The 25,359-nt window shown below is 36.6% G+C and overlaps 4 protein-coding genes and 1 pseudogene across 5 annotated transcripts in view; 4 read left to right on the forward strand and 1 right to left on the reverse strand.

Moving 5' to 3' along the window:
• LOC145512684 (olfactory receptor 11H6-like) overlaps window positions 1-25,359 on the reverse strand; it is a 364,468-nt gene that overhangs the window by 308,940 nt on the left and 30,169 nt on the right. The gene's annotated exons all lie outside the window — the stretch shown is intronic.
• On the forward strand, window positions 83-6,737 carry LOC145512468 (olfactory receptor 4K13-like). The gene has a single exon (XM_081506155.1). It carries the CDS (start codon window positions 5,793-5,795, stop codon window positions 6,735-6,737), a length of 945 nt encoding a protein of 314 aa, XP_081362281.1. The 5' UTR covers window positions 83-5,792.
• On the forward strand, window positions 10,740-17,736 carry LOC145512679 (sulfite oxidase, mitochondrial-like; annotated as a pseudogene).
• On the forward strand, window positions 10,840-16,090 carry LOC145512686 (olfactory receptor 4K13-like). 2 transcript variants are annotated; one of them, XM_081506973.1, is made up of 2 exons: window positions 10,840-13,784; window positions 14,420-16,090. In XM_081506973.1, exons 1-2 carry the CDS (start codon window positions 12,893-12,895, stop codon window positions 14,518-14,520), a joined length of 993 nt encoding a protein of 330 aa, XP_081363099.1. In that variant the 5' UTR covers window positions 10,840-12,892; the 3' UTR covers window positions 14,521-16,090. The 2 variants fall into 2 exon arrangements, with proteins under 2 accessions (XP_081363099.1, XP_081363100.1); XM_081506974.1 differs by lacking the exon at window positions 14,420-16,090 and having other exon boundaries at window positions 10,840-13,831.
• LOC145512695 (olfactory receptor 4L1-like) lies at window positions 20,205-24,977 on the forward strand. Its single transcript, XM_081506986.1, has one exon. The coding sequence runs from the start codon at window positions 24,036-24,038 to the stop codon at window positions 24,975-24,977; it is 942 nt and encodes a 313-aa protein (XP_081363112.1). The 5' UTR covers window positions 20,205-24,035.

Below are 25,359 nucleotides of genomic sequence, written 5' to 3' on the forward strand. Positions count from 1 at the left end.
CTGAGGAAGCCTTCTTATCTCTCCTTGCTATTCTGTGGAACTCTGCATTCAGATGCTTTTATCTTTCCTTTTCTCCTTTGCTTTTCGCTTCTCTTCTTTTCATAGCTATTTGTAAGGCCTCCTCTAAGAGCCATTTTGCCTTTTTTGCATTTCTTTTTCTTGGGGATGGTCTTGACCTCTGTCTCCTGTACAATGAATGTCTCGAACCTCCGTCCATAGTTCATCAGGCACTCTGTTTGTCAGATCTAGTCCCTTAAATCTATTTCTCACTTCCACTGTATAATCATAAGGGATTTGATTTAGGTCATACCTGAATGGTCTAGTGGTTTTCCCCACTTTCTTTAATTTATGTCTGAATTTGGCAATAAGGAGTTCATGATCTGAGCCACAGTCAGCTCCCAGTCTTGTTTTTGCTGACTGTACAGAGCTTCTCCATCTTTGGCTGCAAAGAATATAATCAATCTGATTTCATTGCTGACCATCTGGTGATGTCCATGTGTAGAGTCTTCTCTTGTGTTGTTGGAAGAGGGTGTTTGCTATGACCAGTGCGTTCTCTTGGCAAAACTCTATTAGCCTTTGCCCTGCTTCATTCTGTACTCCAAGGCCAAATTTGCCTGCTATTCCAGTTTTTTCTTGACTTTCTACTTTCGCATTCCAGTCGCCTATAATGAAAAGGACATCTTTTTTGGGTGTAATTCTAGAAGATCTTGTAGGTCTTCATAGAACTGTTCAAATTCAGCTTCTTCAGCATTACTGGTTGAGGCATAGACTTGGATTATATAGGGTTAGCAAGAGGTAAAAAGCGTAACTTATTGGTTAGTCAGCCCTTATAGGGAATTTCCACCAAGTAGCCACATGATAATATTGTTTTATTTCATGCTAGTTGCCAATTCTAATTACAAGGGAGGCTGTACAATGTCTTTAAATGAATTCAGGTATCCATTACAAATGAAGAACAGGAGAAGGCCACACAGCAGATAATAGAAGTCTCCATTACATGGTCTACAATCATGGCTAAACTAGACACTGGTGAGGAAAATAGTGGAGTTGGGATTGACCTTGGTTATGAGATGCAGCTTTTTATAGAGAGTTTGAGGCTTCATGGAAGTACACAAGCAACTAATCCCAAGAAAATGAGGTGTTATTATCAAGAAAATAGAAAGTCATGGTTGGGAAGCTAACAAGTTTTGCCCATCGCAGTTATTGTCACTATTGCTCAGTATTGCTAGAAAATTTTAGTCTACAAGATAAGCAATAGAAAAAATATTAATGTTTGGAGATCATTTTTTTCATTAACCTAATACAAAGAAGAGAAAGTAGTAGAAAAACTATTAGAAATGAGATGTCAGCAGTGATACCATTTACCACGTATATATGTAAAACAAAAACAGTATCAGTAAGATCAATCATGTTAGGGGAAAACCTAATATTAAGTGTAGAACCCAAGTATAAAATGTGCAAAATTAGATTTAACAAAAATGTGTTACCAAAAAAATGTGTTGAAATAACAAATATGACAAAATTTTGCTGTGTCATGATAGTAAATATTAAAAGGGATGTAAGAATTTCCTAGAATATTCAATTTTGTAATTCTCTTAACTTTTTCTACATTTTATGTTTAATATTGTGGTATCAAAATGACTAGTAGAACTTGTTTTAATTTTAGAAAATAAATCAATTTAATTTAGAATAAAAAGATATAAAAACATACAAGAACTCTTTGAATGAATAAGGCAATGAGAAAGGACATGCTCTTTCTAACACTAAAATATACCATGAAACATAATGAGTAAAAATAAAGTGTGTAGGACCTCCTCAAAAGTTAACAGCCAAAACAAGGAAGAAAAACAGCAGATCCAAAAAAAACCTGATCCATCTACAAATTTTCTGGGTTATTAAAAAAAAAAAGCAAAACAAATTGTTAGTGGAGTAATTATTTCATTGGAATAATGGAAAATTTCCTTGTATCATTTCTCAATAAATTTCAACAGATTTGAGTTTAAATGTGACATTTTCAACCTTAATAAAATTTACAGTTAAAGTCATCTAGAATATATTTATTTGCCTATATATAACATTTCTTAATGTTTATTTTAGAAATTAAGCTACAACAAAAGGAAAAAAAAAAAACACTATACAAAAATTCCACAATTCACAACTAGTGACACCTTCCAAAACCCCCTTGATTATCTACTGTAGCCTTTAAAGAACTGTCAATTTGAGAATTGAAAAAATGGTGTCTCAATTTCTATAATGGCAAAAGTCTCTTTTAACAATCCCAGTTACTTTTTACTGCCAGTCTCTGAGGACTCTGAAACAATCAAGTGAGTTTTCTCCTTTATACCTCCTATTAAGGGATACATTTATATATTGAGCAGCTTGAAGTCCAGAGCAGAAAATAAAATCACTGGATAACAACAACTGAACATTCAGGATTTCATAGTGATGTTACTTCTAAAGTACAAGTGCAACTGGTAGGTTACATAATTCTGATGTATTACTCTATCTACATATCACTTCTATCACATTAGTTCATTTATGATACAAATGTGTCTATAAATGATAAAATTCAAATGCCAAAATAATAACTGAGGTGAGGGTTGAAGAGTGAAATTGCATTGGAAAAAAAAACTTATTTTTATAAAAGTGGAAAAAATATAAAAATCACTTTAATCATGTTTACTGGGAATTAAGGCAGCAATCCAGGCCAAAGAAATTATTCTTAGAGAAAGGGGTATGTTTTCAAGATATTTTAATTGTTTGGCTACCCTGATCAGATTAAATGACTTTATTCTTTGAGCTACTACATAATATAGAGGAATTTGAATATTTGTTTCTGGGGATGCAATTATTTTTAAAGGGAGATAGATAACAAAACTACAAGGATAAAATGCCCTATTCATAGCTTGGACAATCAGAGTTTCAACACATACAAAATATTGATGCTTTCATTACACTTGTTCAGAATTATTGAGAGGAATATATGACAAACTATCCAGTGACAACAGTCTGAAAATGGCCATATATTTAAACAAACATTAGTTTTTCCAGTAGTCATGTATGGATGTGAGAGTTGGACTATAAAGAAAGCTGAGGGCAGAAGAATTGATGCTTTTGAACTGTGGTGTTGGAGAAGACTCTTGAGAGTCCCGTGGACTACAAGGAGATCCAGCCAGTCCATCCTAAAAGAGATCAGTCCTGGGTGTTCATTGGAAGGTCTGATGTTGAAGCTGAAGCTCCAATACTTTGGCCATCTGATGCGAAGACCTGACTCATTGGAGAAGATCCCGATGCTGGCAAAGATTGAGGGCAGGAGGAGAAGGGGACCACAGAGGATGAGGTGGTTGGATGGCATCACTGACTCAGTGGACATGAGTTTGGGTAAACTCTGGGAGTTGGTGATGGACAGGGAGGCCTGGCGTGTTGAGGTTCATGGGGTCACAAAGAGTCGGACACGACTGAGTGACTGAACTGAACTGAGTTTTTGTTAAAAAAAAAAAGAGAGAGAGAGAGAAGAATTACCCTGTCTAGGATGTGATGTTTGCCAAGTCAATGAGCACCTTTAAATCTACTTATTTGCATACTTAAGAAAAACACAGAAGATCCAGTGGCTGTAGCTTAGATAAAATCATTGTCTTGCATTAAGAGTACAAAGCACAAAGAAGGAATGATGATTTACATATCAAAGATTTCCATTTTCTATCTGACTATCACATGAAAGAAAGAAGTTTCTATGCTACTCTCAGTAATGGTGTCAAACACAATGGTTCGAATATGGCCACTTATCAAATGTGTGTCTTACTGATATTAATCTTACATACTTAAGTGTGTATAATGTTCGTTATGGTCAACTGGATATACTGTGTCTCTAAAAACTATACTGTGTGATTAACAGGTTAAAGATACACAAATAATCAAATATGTCCTATTTTATTCTGTCATTTTGGCATTAGGTCTGACTCTAGGCTCTGAAGAAGGCAATAAAAGCACTAGAGATGATCACTGAGCCTGTAATTAAACATGAATAATAGAGCTAAAATCAGATAAACAGGGGAAGCAATGAAATAAGTCAATTTATGTAGATGAAATATTGACTTTTCCTTTTATTTGCATTAAAAAAAAATAATTTAGCTTAGCAGAGTCCACCTCGATCAGCACAATATCTATGACTTCTGTCTATCCTTGACAAAGTTAAAGGTTAAATGAACCTTAAGGAAAATCAATGAGAGGAAACAAGTCCAAAGGTAAGAAGTAACCGTCCAAAGATGCTACTCTGTTCAAACAGTTCATCATACTTTTAGTTTGTTTGTTTAGATGCACAATGGTAAACAATTCAGTCACCCTGCTCCTTACATCTCTTTGAGTGAAAAGTTGAGCAGGACTACCTTGGTTACATCATTAGCTCACAGTCTTAGTATTTTTGGTATTTCTGTATACTCATTGTATTTATGAAAGTATGTGAATTAAAAGCAAATATCAGATAAAAATGGTCATGGATTTTGCAACACTCGCCTGCCAATGCAGGAGATGCAATTGAGATCCCTGGGTCAGAAAGATCCTCTGGAGGAAGGAAAAGCAATCCACTTCAGTATTCTTGCCTGGCAGGCTACAGTCCACAGGGTCGCACAGAGTTGAACACAACTGAAGTGACAGCATGCAGCATGCAGGGTAAGAATGCACAGATGGAATAAACTTCTTTGCATAGCCACATCAAGGGAAGAGTTAGGAAAATAGGTGAAATGAGTATCTGCACTTTGGAGAGTTAATCTGGTGTTTCAGGTGTAAATGAATAGGGTTTGATCTCAGTAAATCATATTTAATGGTTATTTACTGTCTCAATACTTAACTTTCTATCAACAATACAGGTCTTTAATCAATCTACTTCAGGAAGCATAATGAACATAATGTGATTTTGGCATTAATTTTTTATTTATTTTATAGAGTTATTTACTATCCTCATAATGTTTATGGGATGAGTAGACCAGTAGTGATGAATTCTCTTTCATTTCTGATTTTGCTAAATTGCATCTTCTCTTTTCTTCTTAGGCTATTTAGAGTATCATTGCTTTTATTCATTTTATTTAAACAACCAGGTTTTGGTTTCACTGGTTTCCTTTGTTATCTTTCCCTGAATTCCACATTTAATTTTTGCTATAATTTTTGTTATTTATTTTCTTCATGTTGCTTTAGGCTTGAATTGGTCTTCATAATGTCTTTTTTAGTAAGGTAAACTTATTACTGCATACTGCTGCTGCTGCTGCTGCTAAGTCACTTCAGTCGTGTCTGACTCCGTGCAACCCCACAGATGGCAGCCTACCAGGCTCCTCCGTCGCTGGGATTCTCCAGGCAAGAACACGAGTGGGTTGCCGTTGCCTTCTCAACTGCATAGTGAGGATATCATAATGTACTTCTTGAGATTCACAAAAGATAAAAATCTACCTCCAGGAGATTCTGAAAACTCTCCTTTGTCACTCTAATAATTTAAGTGTTTCTACACAGTGTGATCTGGAGCTGAACATGAAGGGAGACACATTTTATGTGTCTAACTGAACTTGCCTTGCACTAACCATGAGAAAATTTGATTTACTTTGCTCCATAATCATCATATTTTTATGGTCTCATGGTCCTGTGAAATATCCCCAACTGCAAAATCCCTACAAAGCAGTCCTACTGCAAAAACTGTCATTTCCCTGAATAAAAAGCAATGGCTTAAGTAAATATTAAGTTCCCTGACCTGTTAGTCCCTATCACATACTGTTTGATTTCCCTTTTCAGACAGCTTCTGCAGAAAGATGAATGATCTCCTGAATAACAGATCAAGTGTTTCTGAGTTCATTTTGGTGGGACTTTCTACTTCTCAAGAAACTCAAATATTCTTTTTTGCGATCTTCTTTCTTGTCTATGTCGCCATCATAGTAGGAAACCTCCTCATTGTCATCTCTGTGATAGTTGATAACCATCTTCACTCCCCCATGTATTTCTTTTTGGCAAATTTATCATTTTTTGATTTATGTCTTTCTTCTGCTGTAACTCCCAAAGTGATTTCAGACTTCCTTAGAAAACACAAAACCATCTCCTGGTGGGGCTGCATGATCCAGATGTTCTTTATGCACTTCTTTGGGGGTGGAGAGATGTCTCTTCTGATAGCTATGGCCATTGACAGGTATGTTGCCATATGCAAACCCTTGCACTACAAGACCATCATGAGTCACAGGGTGCTCATTGGGTTTCTACTGCTCTCATGGCTGATTGGGCTTATCCATACTACAAGCCAGATGGTTTTTACGGTGGGTTTGCCTTTCTGTGGTCCCAATGTATTGGACAGCTCTTTTTGCGACCTCCCTCTGGTCATCAAGCTTGCCTGCACCGATACTTACATCCTAGAGCTCTTGGTGATTGTGAACAGTGGGCTCTTGTCCCTGATCTGCTTCATTCTCTTGCTCATATCCTACGTTGTCATGCTGGTCACCATCTGGCAGCACTCCTCCAGTGCATCCTCTAAGGCTCTGTCTACACTCTCTGCTCACATCACTGTGGTCACTCTCTCCTTTGGCCCTGCCATCCTCATCTATGCTTTCCCATTTAATAGCTACTCTGTAGATAAATTTCTTTCTGTGTTTTACTCTCTCATCACTCCTCTCCTTAATCCAATTATTTATACTCTGAGGAATCAGGAAATGAAGGCAGCTATTAAGAGACTAAGCAAACCTCATATTGGTTCCGGGCTCACCCACTAAATATTGTCTGTTACAAATGATTGTTTTATGTTCTCTGCCATTGGTGTGTGTGTGTGTGTGTGTGTGTGTGTGTGTCTAAGTCGCTTCAGTCATGTCTGGCTTTTTGCTACCCTGTGGACTGTAGCCCAACAGGCTCCAATGTCCATGGGATTTTCCAGGCAAGAATATTGGAGAGAGTTACCATTTCCTCATCCAGGGCTATTTGTGGGTAGTGAGTCTAAGTATATATAAAAATATTATAAGTAAGTATTTAAAAAATATAAATTTTCTTATGTATAAAATCCATAAGACAAAAATTATTCTTATAAAAATATTTTAGTGAACCAATCTATAACTTATGAAATTTTAATGAAAGCACATTATATGATGTTTAGTGTGACTTTTAGTTTCCATGTTGTATGTAGTAATTTACCAGGTATTAATCTACCAATATATGTCAACCATACAGAAGCTTCACAGAGGAGTTATGATTTGAATGACAATTTGAAAAATAATTTTTCACTGTATAGCTTCAATAAGCTAATCATCTTTAGTAGAATGTATCATGTACTTAGAAAATAATATTCCAAAAATTTCTTTGGCAACCCAAATAGTTTTCTCAGCACTATATGATCTGAAATATTGAAGATCAAAATCATAAACTGCTCATTGTTTCTTGCTATACCAGGTAGCTTGAATACTAATATTCTTTTAACTAAATTCAGATATTTATGACTGAAGTTTTTAAATATTTTAACATTAAAAGTTTTTAACCTCTTAAAGATTTACACAAAGGACATAGCAAAATCTGAAAATTTTAGTGATTGACCACTCAACTCCACTAATTAATCATTAATTAATTACCATTCATCCATAAAGAGCTTTCAATATGGTGAAAAGAGCCTTCTCCTCTTTCTCCTTTCTCTCTGCCTCTTTGTCTCTCTTCTTGCACTTTCTGCTATTTCTCCCTACTCTCTTCCCTTCACAGCTTTCATGCCTCCTCCATCTCTTCCTCTCTGAAAGAGCCTTTACATGGTAAAAGAAGATTTTTGCCCATGATAACAACTGCTCTGCAGTCTATGAATTTCCTTATAAAAATAAAATTAAAAATTAAATTTCAGTATGCTGACATTTACCAGTTATATAGACATAATAACATTTCATATGACTACATTTCTGTTAAGGAAAATGATTACTTTAAGTATAGGAACAAAAGTTACAAAATATGTAACATTTCATTTAATAAAAATTTTGCATTGCTCATATAATCAAGATGATAAAACTATGTTGTAAGCTATAAAAGAAGACAGATTTAAAGGTACATAAATTCTTTCAGGATGAAAATGCTCAATTTTGTAAAGCTGTTCATTTCTCCTATGTTTATCATAAGTTTCTAATATTGCATTGATTGATCCCACTTGGAGTTGTTTTAACTTCAGAAAATAATTCTATTTCATTTAAAAAATACAGAATATCTAAGAAAATTCTGAATGACTAAAGTATCAACATGTCCTTCCTGATATTAAAATGAACTGTAAAATATAATGAGTAAGATTAAAACTTGTGGTAACAATATGAGAGAGAATAGATAGGTCAGTGGAACATGATAGACCTGCATAAATATAGTCAACTTATTTTACAAGTGAGCAGAGGTAATACAAGATAGACTTTCAACAAATGGACATTCACATGCAAAAAAAAAATCTAAACATAAACTTTACACTCATCACAATAATTAACTCAAAATAGATCACAGAATTCAACATAAAATGTAAAATTATAAAATTCATAGAAGATAACATAGGAGGAAATCTAGATGACCGTGGGTTAGGCAATGACTTCTCAGATATATCACTAAAGGTACAGTCTCTGACAGAATTGGTAAGCTGGATTCATATTTTAATGAATATTATTTAAAAAAAAAAGCTATTCTCTGAATGACAATGTCAAGAGAATGAAACCACTAGCCACAGATGAAGAACAGATTTGTGAAATACATATTTGAAAAGGACCACTATCCAAAATATAAAAAGAACTCTTAAAACTCAAAATTAGAAAATAAATAATCCTATTTTGAAAAATGGGCAAAGACCTTAACTAACACCTCTCCAAAGAAGTCATACATCATATATCATCAGGATCATGCAAACCAAACAGTCATAAAACACTACTACACAGTTATGAGAATGGTCAAATTCCAGAATACTGATGACACCAAGTGCTGGCAAGGATGTGGAAACACAAGAATTCTCATTCATTGCTGGTGGGAATGCTAACGGTACAGCCACCTCAGAAGACAATTGGTGGTTTTTTACAAAACTAAGCATACTTTTACAGTATGTTTCAGCAGTTGTGTTCCTTTGTATTTACCCAAATGCACTGAAAACTATCCAGAAAAAAATGCACACAGATGTTCAGAGCAGTTTTTTTTATAAGTACCCAAACTTGAAACCAACCAAGATGTTCTTCAGTAGGCTTACGGTTAAATAAACTATGATACATCTAGACAATGGAATTTTATTCAGAGTTAAAAATAAATGAGCTATGAAGCTATGAAAAAGCTTGGAGAAAAATGCATATTGCTAAATGAAAAGCCAATCTAAAAAGTTTACATATTGTATAAGTCCAATCATATGACATTTTGGAAAAGGAAAAACTATGGAGACAGGAAAAAGTTCTGTAGTTGTCAGTGAATAGAGGGGGAAAAGGAAGACTAGATGGAACAGAGGGGATTTTATGGCAATGAAACTAATCCATATGATTCTATAATGATGTCTATATATTATTATAGATTTGTCCCAATCCATCCAATGTACAATCAAGAGTTAACTATAGTGTGAAGTATGGATTTTGAGTGACAGTTATATGTCAGCGTAGGTTCATCATTTGTAACAAATGCACCATAGTGCAAGATGTTGATAATAGGGGAGGTTATGCATGTGTGAAGGAAAATACCACATGTATGGAAAACACCATTTTCTCAATATTGCCCTGAACCTAAACCTGTTCTAAAAAATAAAGTTTATTTTTGAGAAAGGAAAAAAATTGGTAAACTTGAAGCAGACCTGTCTATACATATCTTTAAATGGAAAAGGAAATATAAAATTCAGTGGAATTAACTTATTTAATTACAATGATATAAATAATTATCTCACATCTTTTATCAATAACTTCCAAGAGATTAAAGTTAAAACATGGGAAAAGTTCACTTTTAATAAGATTTAGAATTAAAATTATCTACACTGAATATTCATATTTTGCCTGAATAGAACAATCATAAATGTATACTATAGAAAAGAAACTACAGCAAAGACAAAACATCATACAAAAAATTCACAATTCGCAGCTAGTGATATCTTTCAATACTCTCTTGATTATTTATTGATGTCTTTAAAGTATTATCAACTTGAGAGGTGAAAAATGATTTCTCATGTTCTGCAGTGGCAAAAGTGTCTTTGAACAATCCCAATTACTTCTTACTGCCAGTCTCTGAGGACTCTGAAACAACTAAATGAGGTTTCTCCTTTATGTCACTCATCAAGGGATACGTTTATATACTGTTATCTTTTGAAGTTCAGAGAGGAAAATCTTTGGATGATGAAGACAAGCATTCAGGATTTCATACTGACTTTACCTCTGAAGTCCAACAGGTAGTTTACATAATCCTGACGTGTTTCTCTGCCTCTATACCACACCTCTCACAAATTTCATTTACAATGTAAGTGTGTCCGTCCATACTGATGAATTCAAATGCCAAAATAATAATTGAAAGAAGGGAGGGAAAGGAGACCTTAAACTGGAAAAAATTTGATTTTTATAAAAATGGAAAGAAGATACAAAAGTCACTCTAATGATGTTTATAGGGAATTAAGATAATAATACAGCAATCCAGGCTGAATAATTTATGTGCACAGAAAAAGAATCTAGGCAAGCTTAAATTGTTTGGTTATACTTATGAGACTGGTTAAATTTATCTTTAAATTATTGCATAATGCAGAGAAAATTGCATATTTGTTTCTAGGGATGCAATTATTAAAAGAGAGTTAAGAAAACTGCAAGGAGAAAATGCTGGATTCATGACTTGAAAAAAAATCACAGAAAGTCACCACTTCTAAAATATTGATGCTATCATTATACTTGTCAGAAATTTTAGAGAGGAACATACAACTATCTTCTGATAATAGTTTGAAAATAGCCATATGTTTAAACAAATGTTAATTGGTAAAAAAAAAAAGCTGAGAGAAATCACCTTGTCTGGGATCTTATCTTTGCCCAGTTCATGTGTACCTATAAATCTATTTATTTATTTGCAAACTCTATTAGAAAAACAAAGCCATCCAAGACTGTAGCTTGGATAAAATAAAATCATTGTCTTGCATTAAGAGCACAAAGCACAAAGAAGAATATAGATTTTCATTTTCCATTCCATTATTATGTGAAAATAAGAAGTTGTATGCTACTCTGAGTGATGCTGTCAAGCATAAATGTTAGAGTATCGGCCACTTATGATCAAATGTGTGTCTTAATGTATGTAAACTTACATACCTAAGTGTATGTAATTAAATGTTTATTATGGTTAACTACATATACTGTACTCCTAACATTTAAACAGTGTGATGGAAACGCTAAGGGTACACAGATTATCAAATATGTCTTATTTTGTGTTCTCATTCTGGCCTTAGGTTTGGCTCTAGGCTCTGAAGAAGGCCAGAAAAGCACTGAAGATGATCAACAAGCCTGGAATAAGATTTGAAAGATAGACCTAAAATCAGATAAGCAGGGAAGGCATTGAAATAAATAACTTTATGTAGACTCAGCACTGACCTCTTCCCCTCTCATGTAAGTGTGTACTTAAAAATTTTCTATTTAGTTTAGCCGAGTTCACCTCAGTCAATAACACAATATTATGAGTCTATCTATCCTTGACAAGGTTAAATGTCAATTAAATGAAACTTAAGGCAGATTACTTTGAGGAACGTAGGTCCAAAGAGGATAAGAAATTAACCTGAAAATACTACTCTGCTCAAACAATACATCATTAACTTTTTTGAGTTTAGATTCACAATGATAAAGTATTCCCCTTACTCCTTACATCTCTTTAAGACAGACAAGTTGAACAAGAGTACCATGAAATCCTCACTAGCTTATAGTCTTAATAATGGTTATTTTGGTATTTCTATAGACTCACTATATGTGAAAATATACAAATTGAAAAGAAATATCAGATAAAAATGGTCATTTGGTTCAGTTTTGCACTAATTGGCTGAGAATGCACAAATAGGATACACTTACTTGTCTGACCACATAGACCGAAGAGTTAGGCAAATATGTGAGATGAACATCTGATATTTTGAGGGTCAATCTAAGTCATTCAAATCTAAAATCTCAGTAATTTTGTTAACTATTATATAGCTGTCTCAAAATTCAACTTTCCATCATAATATGGTCACAGTCATACTCATCATTAGTTCTCTTCAGGAAATATAATGCATATCACGCAATTTCAACAATATCTTTTTAACATGGTACACATTTTACTACATAGTGTATGCGTGCTCAGTCACTCTGTCGTGTCTGACTCTGTGTGACCCCATAGACTATAGCCTGTCAGATTCCTCTGTTGGTGGAATTTTCTAGGCAAGAATGCTGGAGTGGCTTTCCCTTTCCTACTCCAGGGGATCTTTCCAACCCACGGATTAAACCTGCATCTCCTGAACTGGCAGGCAGATTCTTTACCACTGTGCCACCATGGAAGTGCCAATGCAGGATGTAACAAAATATGTCAGTAAATATATTATATGAAATCCACACAAGAAAAAAACTATTCCCCTAATGCTTTTGAAAACTCTTATCACTCTAATAAATTAAGTGGTTATACAGAGTGTGGTCTGGAGCTGAACACGAAGGAAGACAAGTTTGTTCAACATCTAGTTGATCTTGCTTTGCACTAACCAAGAGAAAATGTAATCTAGTTGGTTTCATAACCACCACACTTTTATGGTCTTGTGGTCCCGTAAGATATCTCCAACTGCAACATATCTACAAAACAGTCATGTTATAAAATGTGTTACTTTCCTGAATAAGAAATAGGATGATTAAGACTAGATTCCCTGACCTGTTAGTCCCTATCACATACTGTTTGATTTCCTTTTCAGAAAGCTTCTGCAGAAGGATGAATGGATCTCCTGAATAACAGATCAAGTGTTTCTGAGTTCATTTTGGTGGGACTTTCTACTTCTCAAGAAACTCAAATATTCTTTTTTGCGATCTTCTTTCTTGTCTATGTCGTCATCATAGTAGGAAACCTCCTCATTGTCATCTCTGTGATAGTTGATAACCATCTTCACTCCCCCATGTATTTCTTTTTGGCAAATTTATCATTTTTTGATTTATGTCTTTCTTCTGCTGTAACTCCCAAAGTGATTTCAGACTTCCTTAGAAAACACAAGACCATCTCCTGGTGGGGCTGCATGATCCAGATGTTCTTTATGCACTTCTTTGGGGGTGGAGAGATGTCTCTTCTGATAGCTATGGCCATTGACAGGTATGTTGCCATATGCAAACCCTTGCACTACAAGACCATCATGAGTCACAGGGTGCTCATTGGGTTTCTACTGCTCTCATGGCTGATTGGGCTTATCCATACTACAAGCCAGATGGTTTTTACGGTGGGTTTGCCTTTCTGTGGTCCCAATGTATTGGACAGCTTTTCTTGCGACCTCCCCCTGGTCATCAAGCTTGCCTGCACCGATACTTACATCCTAGAGCTCTTGGTGATCGTGAACAGTGGATTTCTGTCCCTAGTCTGCTTCATTCTCTTGCTCATATCCTACGTTGTCATGCTGGTCACCATCTGGCAGCACTCCTCCAGTGCATCCTCTAAGGCTCTGTCTACACTCTCTGCTCACATCACTGTGGTCACTCTCTTCTTTGGCACTGCCATCTTCATCTATGCTTTCCCATTTAATAGTTATTCTATAGATAAATTTCTTTCTGTGTTTTACTCTATCATCACTCCTCTCCTTAATCCAATTATTTATACTCTGAGGAATCAGGAAATGAAGGCAGCCATTAGACTGAGCAGCCAGCATATTGGTTCCTGGCTCACCCCCTAAATATTGTCTGTTGTATACAATCATTTTTTGTTCTCTGCAGTTTGGGGGTTGTGGTTGTTATTGTTTAGTCGCTCAATGTTGTCTGACTCTTTGCAACCCCATGAATGGTAGCCCAAGAGGCTCCATTGTCCATGGAGTGGGTTACCATTTCCTCCTCCAGGGGATCTTCTTTATCCAGTGATTTAACCCATGTCTCCCTCACTGGCAGGTGGATTCTTTATCTCTGAGACACCAGGGAAGACCATTTGAGGATAGTGAGTCTTAAATATTTCTTCAAATAACTGAAATCAAATGTTAAATAATATTAAATTTCCACCTTACAAAATGTGAGGAATATTAAGTTATCTTTTTATATTATTGGAAAATATTCTTAGCACAAATGTAATACATAAATAAGCTTGCATTCATTATGTCGTTTACCTCCTTGTCTCAGAATTCAAGGGAACCCTTATGAATGTTTAAAATACATAATACAGATACATGGTTATCACACAACACTGCTCTCTGCCTTGCAGGGAATAATGAGGCATCCATATTAGGCGTGGTGATGTTAGAAGATCATGTTAAGGAGACGTCTTCATAGAAACACACTAAGAAAGCTAAAGAATAGACATTTGAGTGGGAAAAAGAGCATCCCAGGCAGAAGGGCCAGTTTATATGGATATTGTAAAGTGAGAAAGACATTTTAGGTACCAAAGACAGACATTTATGAGGGAGGTCGATGAATAAAAGAAAGAAAGACCTGTGCAGAGCTTATATAGAAAGGTAGAGACCAGAGTATTCAGGCCTCGTGAATCCTAGTTTTTAGCAATATAAAGCAATTAAAGAGTTTTGAGAATTGGAGGTTTGAGAATAGATTCAACATACTTCTAAAGTGTCATGAAGGTTTATCTTCTTACATGGAGAATAAACTGTAATAGAAATGAACGCAGAGAAAATAGTGGGCTATTTCAGGTTACAAATCTGAATTTATTAATGATTCAGTGAGTTTACGGAAACATTGCAAAGAGTCCTTCTAAAGACTTATTGGAAACCTAAATTATGCAAACATCTTCGGGACCACCCCTTTTGATATATTTTATTAACATATTGCAAAACAAGGAATCTGAAATAAGGCACATTTTCTCTCCTTATTTTCATCTTATTTGTTTTTCCCCTGTGTTAGACGGTATCTGTCTGTAGGGAAAGAGCAAATTAGCCAAGATGGCATGGTCAGGCTCTCTCACCCTACAGCCTCATGCTCTTGCCCCACATTTTGCAAATAATGATTATGTAACAGCTCTGATCACTTGGAGTGCTGCACATTCACATCACCAGGTGCTTCTTGCCTGTGGGCTACTTTGTGTGATACAGATACATGAACTCTGCCTAGAAAGCAGTGGCATTACTGCTGCATCACAGCTATGTCCGTTGGGTAAGCCACGAGAGGAGAGAAGATAGCATGTCTGCTGCTACCACGGCCTCATCAGCCAGGAGAGAATACAGTTATGGCCACTGTGCCAGACAAGAAAGAAGTTGTGCTGTGGTTTTCTTCCAGCTTCCCCACTTGCACCTTCTCTACCATGGGTTCAAGGAACAGTACACACAGTATGAACAGCAAGACAATTAGCATCATGAACAAGATGAGAAGCAATACACTGCCCTGTTTTAGTTTGACCTTAGACATTGTGCACCTAATAAAATTATATCTGTACCATCCTTAACAACTGGTATGGGTAATCTCATCTGGATATCAATATTGTGCTCATATTATCCTTCTAATTTCTGTTTTTAAGAATGCTCTGCTCTCTTGCAAACATCTCCTCAAAGGTCGTGCTATGTTGTGGTATATATCTCCTTAGCCGAAATATTTTTTAAATGGCAATTCTAATTGCTAGGAGTTGCCTGGAGAACTACATTGAAAAAAATTCTGAGGTTCAGTTAGAAAGAATAAGAAATTTATTAGCAATATCCACTATGGGTTTTGGAAATGAATCATATTTATCATATATTTACAACCCTCACTTTCTTATAACCTTTTTAAGAGGATTGTAATTGAGGAGGCATATAAGAATAAAGACAGAAAAATCCCTCAAACAGGTAAAATCCTCTGCAGTCATGTATTGCTACTCAGATAGCCCTTAGAATTTTACCTGCTTAATTATGTTTTACCATAAAAGTTTTACTATAGTCACCTCCATAATATTCTTTTAATACTGTTGAGCCATCATGAAGTTAAATGTAATTATAAAAGACTACATGACAGCGTACGTTGAGCCGGGTCTGCCATAATGCTGCTGCTGCAGAGCTGTGGCCCCAGGGCTCCAACAGGCCTACAGACTCAAGTCAACCCCAGCAAGGCTCTGCATTCGGGCCTGTTGTACAAATGATTCATTTCAGCCCCCGTGCTCCAGCTTCACCTTCTCTGGTGGTAACTCCAGCACCAGAGGATGGAGAGTCATGGGGACACTGCTAGGCCTCGGGGCAGTGTTGGCCTGTCATGACCAGCAGTGCAGGGCTTCTCAAGAGTCACCACGCATATATACGAGGGAAGAAGTGAAATCCCACTGCAGCTCTGAGACTGGAGTCTGGGTGACTTTGGGCTGTGAAGTCTTTGATATCACAGAATTTGTGGACATACACCCAAGGGGGGGGCATCAAAGCTGATGCTAGCAGCTGGGGGTCCTTTAGAGCCCTTCTGGGCCCTCTATGCTGTTCACAACCAGCCCCACGTGCAAGAGATACTAGCTCAGTACAAGATTGGGGAGCTGAGCCCTGACGACAAGGCAGGCTCCACCTTGAAGACCTCTGATCCTTATGCAGATGATCCCATACGTCACCCAGCCCAGAGGATCAACAGCCAGAGCCCCTTTAATGCGGAGCGCCCCCTCTGAGCTGCTGACAGAAAACTACATCACACCCAACCCTATCTTCTTCACCTGGAATCATTTTCCTGTACCTAATGTGGACCCAGACACCTATCGCCTGAATGTAGTAGGGCCACCAGGGGGTCAGTCACTGTGCCTGTCCCTGGATGACTTGTACCAGTTCCCTAAGCACAAGTTCACAGTCACTCTGCAGCGTGCTGGCAACCAGTGCTCTGAGATGACTCACTTCAAAAAAGTAAGAGGTCTGGAGTGGAGTGCAGGGGCCATTAGCACTGCATGCTGGGCTGGGGCACGGCTCTGTGATGTGTTAGCCCAGGCTGGTCACCAGCTTTCTGAAACTGAGGCCCATGTCTGCTTAGAAGGACTGGACTCAGACCCCACAGGGATCACCTATGGAGCATCCATCCCTCTGGCTCGGGCCATGGACCCTGAAGCTGAGGTCCTGCTGGCATATGAGATGAATGGGCAGCCTCTGCTTCGTAACCATGGCTTTCCTGTGCGAGTGGTGGTTCCCGGTGTGGTAGGTGCCCGCCATGTCAAATGGCCAAAGTGAGTGTGGAACCAGAGGAAAGTTTCAGCCACTGGCAGCAGCAGGATTACCAAGGCTTCTCTCCATCTATGGACTGGGACACTGTAGATTTTGATTCGGCTCCATCTATCCAGGAACTTCCTGTCCAGTCAGCCATCACACAACCCAAAGAAGGGGAGACAATAGAGTCAGGGGAGGTGACCGTCAAAGGCTATGCATGGAGTGGTGGAGGAAGAGCTGTGGTCAGGGTGGATGTGTCTCTGGATGGGGGCCTAACCTGGCAAGTGGCTCAGCTGGAAGGAGAGGAGCAGCGTGCCCGAAAGGCCTGGGCCTGGCGGCTATGGCACCTGCAAGCCCCTTTCGCAGCTGGGAAAAAGGAACTGAACATTGTTTGTAAGGCTGTAGATGACAGCTGCAATGTGCAGCCAGACACGGTGGCCCCAGTCTGGAACCTGCGAGGGGTGCTCAACAATGCCTGGCACCGTGTCCATGTCCATGTTGCCCCATGAGAAGGTGAAACAGAACCACATTCTGAGCCCCTTTCCATACCCATTCTTTGGCCTCATTACCACAAAAAAATCCTTTCCCTCCACCTCCTCTCCATGTCTTGGATCACAACCCTGACTATGTATTCTGAAGCCACACACAAATACATTCCTCACACATTTCCACCCAGGCACTCACCCTTCCTTGGACACTATGTTATAGTCACAGGCCACTGACCCTGTGCCAGAAGGTAAGAGCTATTGGAGCAAAGGGCTAGAAGCAGGAAAAGTAATTCTGGAAATAAGCACTATTTTCTCCATCTACCCTATCTCCATTTCTAATGACTGCCACCACTGAGGCCTTATTTTGCCTTTGTCCTTGGGATTCTTCAGAGAATGCATGTATATGTAACTTTTTACTGCCTCTAGGTTGCCAAGGGTTGTGAAGAGCGCAACACAACCTCTCCCTTTATAGTTCCACTTTTCCAAATACATCAATAAAATATGTTTAAGACTAAAAAAAAAAAAAAAAGACTACATGACATTCCAAATCTGCTAAACTCCACTAACTAATCACTTATTGATTACCATAAATCATTTATTGATTACCCTGGTGAAGGCCAGGGATTTCCTTGTTGGCTCAGACAGTAAAGTGTCTGCCTACAATGTGGGAGACCCAGGTTCAATCCCTGAGGGGGGAAGATCCTCTGGAGAAGGAAATGGCAACCCACTCCAGTACTCTTGCCTGGAAAATCCCATGGATGGAGGAGCCTGGTAGGCTACAATCCATGGGGTCGCAAAGAGTCGGACATGACTGAGTGTCTTCACTTCACGTCACTTCACTGGTGAAGGCCTCCTCTGCTTGTTCTAGCTCCTGAGTGTGTGTGCTTCTTTTTCTCTCCCTCTTGTTCCCTTACATAGTAAAAGGAAAGTTTTCTCTGTGTTAAGAACTAGTCTATAGTCTATGAATTTCCTTATATGCCTTGCTCTGTGTGGATCTATTTATTTTAATTCTAACTGAATAAATGCATTCAATTATCAAATTATAAATATTCAGATTGGTAAAGTCAAATGAATAGAATTATAGTTTTCTCAAGTCCATCATCTATGGTAGATCCATTTTCATAAATTCGCTTACCCTCTACCAACCAAAACACTTAAGTTAATCCTTTTTTCTCGACAGCACTTATTAGGAAGACTCCACACAACTCATACACTTGGTGAATTCATAATCAACTTAAATAATGAGAGACTAAGTCCTTGCTCTGAACTCTAGAGACAACTAACTAGCACCTTTACTCTAATAATTCCCTCTGGGGGTTAATCACTAGTCCACACGTTGTGTATGTGTTTTGTGTCCTTTTTTTTCTGACCTGCAAATGATTGTCATGTATATCCACAGAGGCAAAAAGAAAAACATATATTCAGAATCTCACTGTGTCTATGTATCTTTGCAGAGGCCATTCCTCAGCTAGAACTGGTAGGTTTAAATAGCAGTGCTAATAACATAGAGAAACTGTATACTTTAATAAAGGAGGAGACTCTGTATAAGAAACCTAGAAATTAATGAAAACTAGATTATTCTGATCATGAAGGCAGTGGTAAAATACAACTTGGGTCAGATAGCATCTGGACAAATTTACCCAGTTTTAATAAGAAGAAAGCCAGTCTGTGATGGATAAATACCACTGACATCCTGATCTAAGGGATCAGTTTTATAATTTGAGTTTGTATTTTGAGAACATAAATTTGAGTTTGTTTATTGTTTAACTACTATTGGATAAAAAGACAAAATAATTTAGAATATGGTAAAATAACAAAAAATTAGTTTCATCCTTGGCTACATTTAGCATCTTTGACAAGTCCGAAATGTAGTCTAATAAAAATCTCATATCAAGAAAATGGAAAACATTGACTTATTTTATTTTATGTTCATTTAATTCTTCATGTTTTTACTTCCCTACATTGGATATTTACTTCAACTGAGAAAAAATTTATGGAATTATAAATTAAATGTGATTAATTTAAATCAATATTTAAAAGATTTCCCCTCAAGTCTACATTTATTTTTCTGAGGTAACAAACCTTCTATTCAATATGATTGTCCAATTATACTGCTAATCTATTTGTTTTGGTGATTTTGTAACCTAAGAACTATTTCCAATTTTTCTAAACTTACCACCCTTTTCTACCTACATTTATAACAAATACATACTTTAATATTTTAAACTTGATCAATATATGGGAAAAGAGTTCTTTGGGCAAGTATAACGTTGGAACTTTTTCTACCAACTGTACAAGCTTATTTTTTAATTAGGAAAATATTTATAATGGTTATTTTGGCAGAAAATCTTATTGCTCACATGTCAAACATTTTTTGTGATAAGTGAATATTACCCCTGGGTTATCTAATCCATACACAGCTTAACACTCCAAGGACAAATAATCATTAAAAAAACTTCAAGATCAATAGAAACTTCACAGCCTTTTTTTTTTTCTTATCAAAAGAGCTTCCAGTTACATATCTCCACATACATTAAGTACTTTTATGAAAATGTGTAGAAAGGCTTTATTACTGAATATAGACACAGAATATTAAACATAGTTTTCTTTCTTTAAGTTTGCACCACAGTTGAACTAATAATTTTTATTCATTTAGTCACATAAACAGCGCAGAAGGAGCTAGGCTCCCCAGTCACAGGCAACCCTGCCATTCTCAGAAATTTCTGCTAGAGAAAAACCAAATCTTGCCTGATGGAGCATTATTCAATTATTTTTTCATTCCTTTTCAGTTCAATATTATTTGTATAAATACATACCACTCAAAAATTTAAATTTTTTCAGGTGAGTTTTAACTGTGCCTCAAGTTAGCAATAACTGTATTATTTTTCTGATTCTAAATTAGTTTTACCTGTGTCTGAGTAGAAGAGTAAGCATTTAAAAGATATTTCACGTTTGATCATATGTAAAAATTGTCAAAATGAATTATTTTTGTCTCTTATAACATATGTGAAACATGTTTATGTGCATTTAGATGGATATATTTTATAAATATGCTTGCAAACTTTTTAAAAAGCCTAAATTAATAAATATTATTTTTGCTTTTAATTTTCCAATTTTACATAACAAACTATAAAAATTACTTTTGGGATTCTCCTCAAGGTTTTCTTCTGTTAGTATTTTGAGATTGAGGACTGCATAATTTTGATATTTTCATAACTATTATGTAGACTCAATTATTGCATGAAATATAATACCAATGATTATGACAACAACTCTTTTAAAGAAGACAGCCTAGATAATTTTATTACTTATATTTAATAAAGAAAAACATGTTCATTAACACTAAGTCTACTTTACCAAATCTTGCATAGTAAAAATCCTCCTGCGGTCCTTATTGGTTTGAGTATCCTCACAATCACCAGAAAATGCGATAATGTTAAAGATAAAGTTTGGGGAAGGCACATAGGTATTTAGCACCTATGTGTACAATAAAATAACACAAATATAGCTCAAAATCCTTCAAGCTAGGCTTTAACAGTATGTGAACCAAGAACTTCTAGATGTACAGCCTGGATTTAGGAAAGGCAGAGGAACCAGAGATCAAATTGCCAACATCCATTGGATAATAGAAAAAGAAAGGGAATTCCAGAAAAACATCTACTTCTGCTTCATTGACTATGCTAAAGCCTTTGACTGTGTGGATCACAACAAACTGTGGAAAATTCTTAAAGAGATGGGAACACCAGACCATCTTACCTGTTTCCTGTGAAACCTGTATGCAGATCAAGAAACAACAATTAAAACTGGACAGGAAACAATGGACTGGTTAAAAATTGGAAAAGGAGTACATTAAGGCTGTATATTTTCACCTTGTTTATTTAACTTATATGTAGAGTCATGCAACATGCCAGGCTGGATGAAGCACATGCTGGAATTAAGATTGCTGGAAGAATTATTAATAACCTCAGATATGCCAATGACACCATTCTAGTGGCAGAAAATGCAGAGGAACTAAATAACCTCTTGATGAAGGTGAAAGAGGAGAGTGAAAAGCTGAATTAAAACTCAACATTCAAAAAATGAAGATTATGGCAACTGGTCCCATCACCTCATGGCCAATACTTGGGAAAAAAATGGAAACAGTGACAGACTTTATTTTCTTGGGCTCCAAAATCAACGCAGGTGGTGACTGCAGCCATGAAATTAAAAGATGCTTATTCCTTGGAAAAAAAGCTATGACAAACCTAGACAGCGTATTGAAAAGCAGAGACATCACTTTGCCAACAAAGGTCTGTATAGTCAAAGCTATGGTTTTTCCAGTAGTCATGTATGGATATGAGAGTTGGACCATAAAGAAGGCTAAGCACCAAAGAATTGCTGCCTTCGAACTGTGATGCTGGAGAAGACTGTTGCAAGTTCCTTGGATAGCAAGGAGATCAAACCAGTCAGTCCTAAAGGAAATCAACTCTGAATCTTCATTGGAAGGACGGATGCTGGAGCAAAGTTCCAATACTTTGGCCACCTGATGCAAAGAGCCGACTCATTGGAAAAGACCTTGATGCTGGGAAAGATTGAGGGCAGGAGGAGAAGGGGATGACAGAGGATGAGAAGGTTGGATGGCATCATCGATTCAATGGACATGAGTTTGAGCAAACTCTGGGAGAATTTGCAGTCCATGGAGTTGCAAAGAGTCAGACACAATTGAGCGACTGAACAACAACAACATGTTGCCCTTTAGAGTCTTATTACAATTTGAGAGGTTGAAGAGTAGATATTATTTTATTTCTATAGAAAATTAAATCAACATTGAAAGAGTCAAAGAGTATATTTCCCTAGTACATGTTAGGGCAGGACTGGACTTTGATTCTTGACTCTCGGTTCAGTGTATTTTATTTTATTTTTTGAGTTTTGATAACTGGACTAAATAATAACTTCTGAATATTTCATGAACTATAAAGAAAAAAAGGGAAATTCAGAGTAAATTCTCCACATTCTTTCCTTGTACTCTAGAACTAGAACTTGGTATAAGCATGTGTGTGTATATGTGTGATTCTGTATCTGTGTCTGTGTAGTGGTATGTACCATTAATAGTTTTTTAAAGGAAAAAAAGAAACAGGAAGATGGGGCCAAAAGATCTAAATCAAAGAGAAAAGTAGACAAAAGTAAGCCAACAGTGCCCACTCATTGTGGAAAAACAGAGTACAAGTATCAAAGATATTTGAGCCAGGAATTATCAAGAGTCAGTCTGGACACAAGTTTGAAAAGTCAGAGGAAAGCAATCATCACAAAAAGGTAAGCATTTAGGAGCCAAGGGCGGGGGGGGGGGAAGCACTACTTGTGAAAGATTTGATGATTGTTTAGAGATCATTTACACAGAGACTGCAAAGAGACAAGAAAGAATACTCCAGCCAGAAATCCAGCAACAAGAGATTCAGGGAAATCGACAAAAAGTAGAGGTTAAGAGTTTTATTCACGAACCAAAGTATGAGATACAGAACACAACTGAAAAAAATAAGAAAGAAAGAAAATAGAAGGAAGGAAAGGAGAAGGGGAAGGAAGGAGGGATGGAGGGAGAAGGAAAGAACAAAGGAAGAAAGAAACATTAACACAGAAATATTTATGATCTTGTGCAGAAACTTCCTGGGAAGCTTATTTTATTATTATTTGGGGGAGGTAGGGACACATGACAGACTGTAGCCAGTTTAAGCCTTCAGGAATAAGTTAAAGCACTTGGTATATATATTTGAGATAAAAGGGAAGGGTGAGAATATAGTATATGTGAGAGAAGAAAATACTATAACAATTTGCTGAGTGGGTATATAATTCAACTCATATGAATATATCTGAATATTTCAAATTAGGAAGGTGAAAAGGGTAAAAGATTGAATACTAGCTGCGAAAAAGTTACATGACTATATTCCAATCCACTTGAACTAACTTATGACCAAAGACCATTTGATTATTATGTGATCCATTAAACTCAGGGTTCATAAATTCATGAACTCATGGTAAAAACAACAAATAAATGTGGAGAGAAAATCTATACCCACAAACTATATTTACAAAATTTTACAATAAATTTCCCTTTTGTGCCTTTCTGTTTGAAAATAAATGCAGCAATGTGAAAGTGTATACAAGTAATGTGCTTGCATTAGTCAATTAAAATGTATTTTTCAGAAATATCTACCTTTTCTTTTTCTGTAGGAATCAAATACTACTTTCTATATGCCCATACCTTCAAAACTGTCGCAGATTAAATAATCACTTTTTCTGGATTATCTTCATTTTAAAGACTTTCTGAAAATACCTACACAGACTTGATGAAAATGATGAATAGCTCAGTGATATCTGAGTTTGTTTTGTTAGGACTCACCAACACTTGGGAACTTGAGCTTTTCTTTTTTTTCATATTTTTATTGGCCTATGCAGCGATTATGGCAGGAAACCTTCTCATTGTGGTCACCATAACCTTGGACTCTCATCTGCACTCCACACCAATGTACTTCCTCCTTGGAAACCTCTCCATTCTTGATATGTCTATTTCTACAATCACAACCCCCAAGATGGTTGCAGATTTTGTCAGGGAGAATAAAACTATTTCTCTATGGGGCTGTATGGCTCAGATGTTCTTCCTTCACTTTTTAGGGGGTAGTGAGATGACACTTCTCATAGTTATGGCGGCTGATCGGTACTTTGCAATATGTAAACCTCTTCACTACACAACCATCATGAACCACCGGGTACTCAGAGGCTCTGTGCTGCTATCATGGGCTGTTGGCTTTGTGCATACAATGAGCCAGATGGTTTTTACCTTCACCTTGCCCTTCTGCGGTCCCAATATAGTAGACAATATTTTCTGTGACCTTCCGCTCGTTATAAAGCTTGCCTGCACTGAGACCTATGTTCAGGAGTTGCTAGTAATTGCTGATAGTGGACTATTGTCTTTCATCTCCTTCATACTCTTGCTCATTTCCTACACTGTCATTCTGGTAACTGTTCGACATCAGTCCTCTGGTGGTCTCTCCAAAGCTCTGTCCACACTATCTGCTCATATCACAGTGGTCACTCTGTTCTTTGGGCCGTGTATCTTCATTTATGCTTGGCCATTTAGTAGTTTTTCAGTGGATAAATTTCTTTCTGTGTTTTATTCAGTTATCACACCTTTACTGAACCCCATTATTTACACTCTGAGGAATCAGGAGATGAAAGCAGCCATGAATAGACTGAGGACCCAACATGTGAGCTCCAGAAAGACCTTCTAGGCAACAACCATGATGACAAAGATTTCTAGACCAAAACCCATATACAGTACATCTTGGAATAAGTTGGTATTAATTTGTCTTTTTGTAGTTTTTTAAATATTCATAATGTATACTAAACCTACCAAATGCTCCATCATCATATCTCTATGATATATTTTGTTTTATTGAAAGAATAATTTTTAATTGAATTCAATTCAGCTGGGATTAGATTTCTTAAATAAAGAAATAAGGAGGAAAAAAAACTTACTCATTAACTATAGTGGGAAACCCAGAAGTGTTCAAAACTGAACTTCATTAAATAAAGAGAAATCAAATATGAATTGGTCCACTTTTAAATTCAAAATGAGGCATCTTTCAGCTAAATTCTCCAGTTGAACAAATG

The sequence above is a fragment of the Giraffa tippelskirchi genome, chromosome 7, assembly GCF_054371585.1.
Source record: "Giraffa tippelskirchi isolate mGirTip1 chromosome 7, T2T-mGirTip1v1.2.pri, whole genome shotgun sequence".
NCBI lineage: Eukaryota > Metazoa > Chordata > Mammalia > Artiodactyla > Giraffidae > Giraffa > Giraffa tippelskirchi.

Bases quoted from the DNA above. Each gene is read 5' to 3' on its own strand.
- LOC145512468 (XM_081506155.1), top strand. From the start codon at position 5,793: ATGAATGATCTCCTGAATAACAGATCAAGTGTTTCTGAGTTCATTTTG.
- LOC145512695 (XM_081506986.1), top strand. From the start codon at position 24,036: ATGAAAATGATGAATAGCTCAGTGATATCTGAGTTTGTTTTGTTAGGA.
- LOC145512686 (XM_081506973.1), top strand. From the start codon at position 12,893: ATGGATCTCCTGAATAACAGATCAAGTGTTTCTGAGTTCATTTTGGTG. The intron at 13,785-14,419 runs CCATTAGACTGA...TTCATAGAAACA, and splicing joins GAATCAGGAAATGAAGGCAG to CACTAAGAAAGCTAAAGAAT.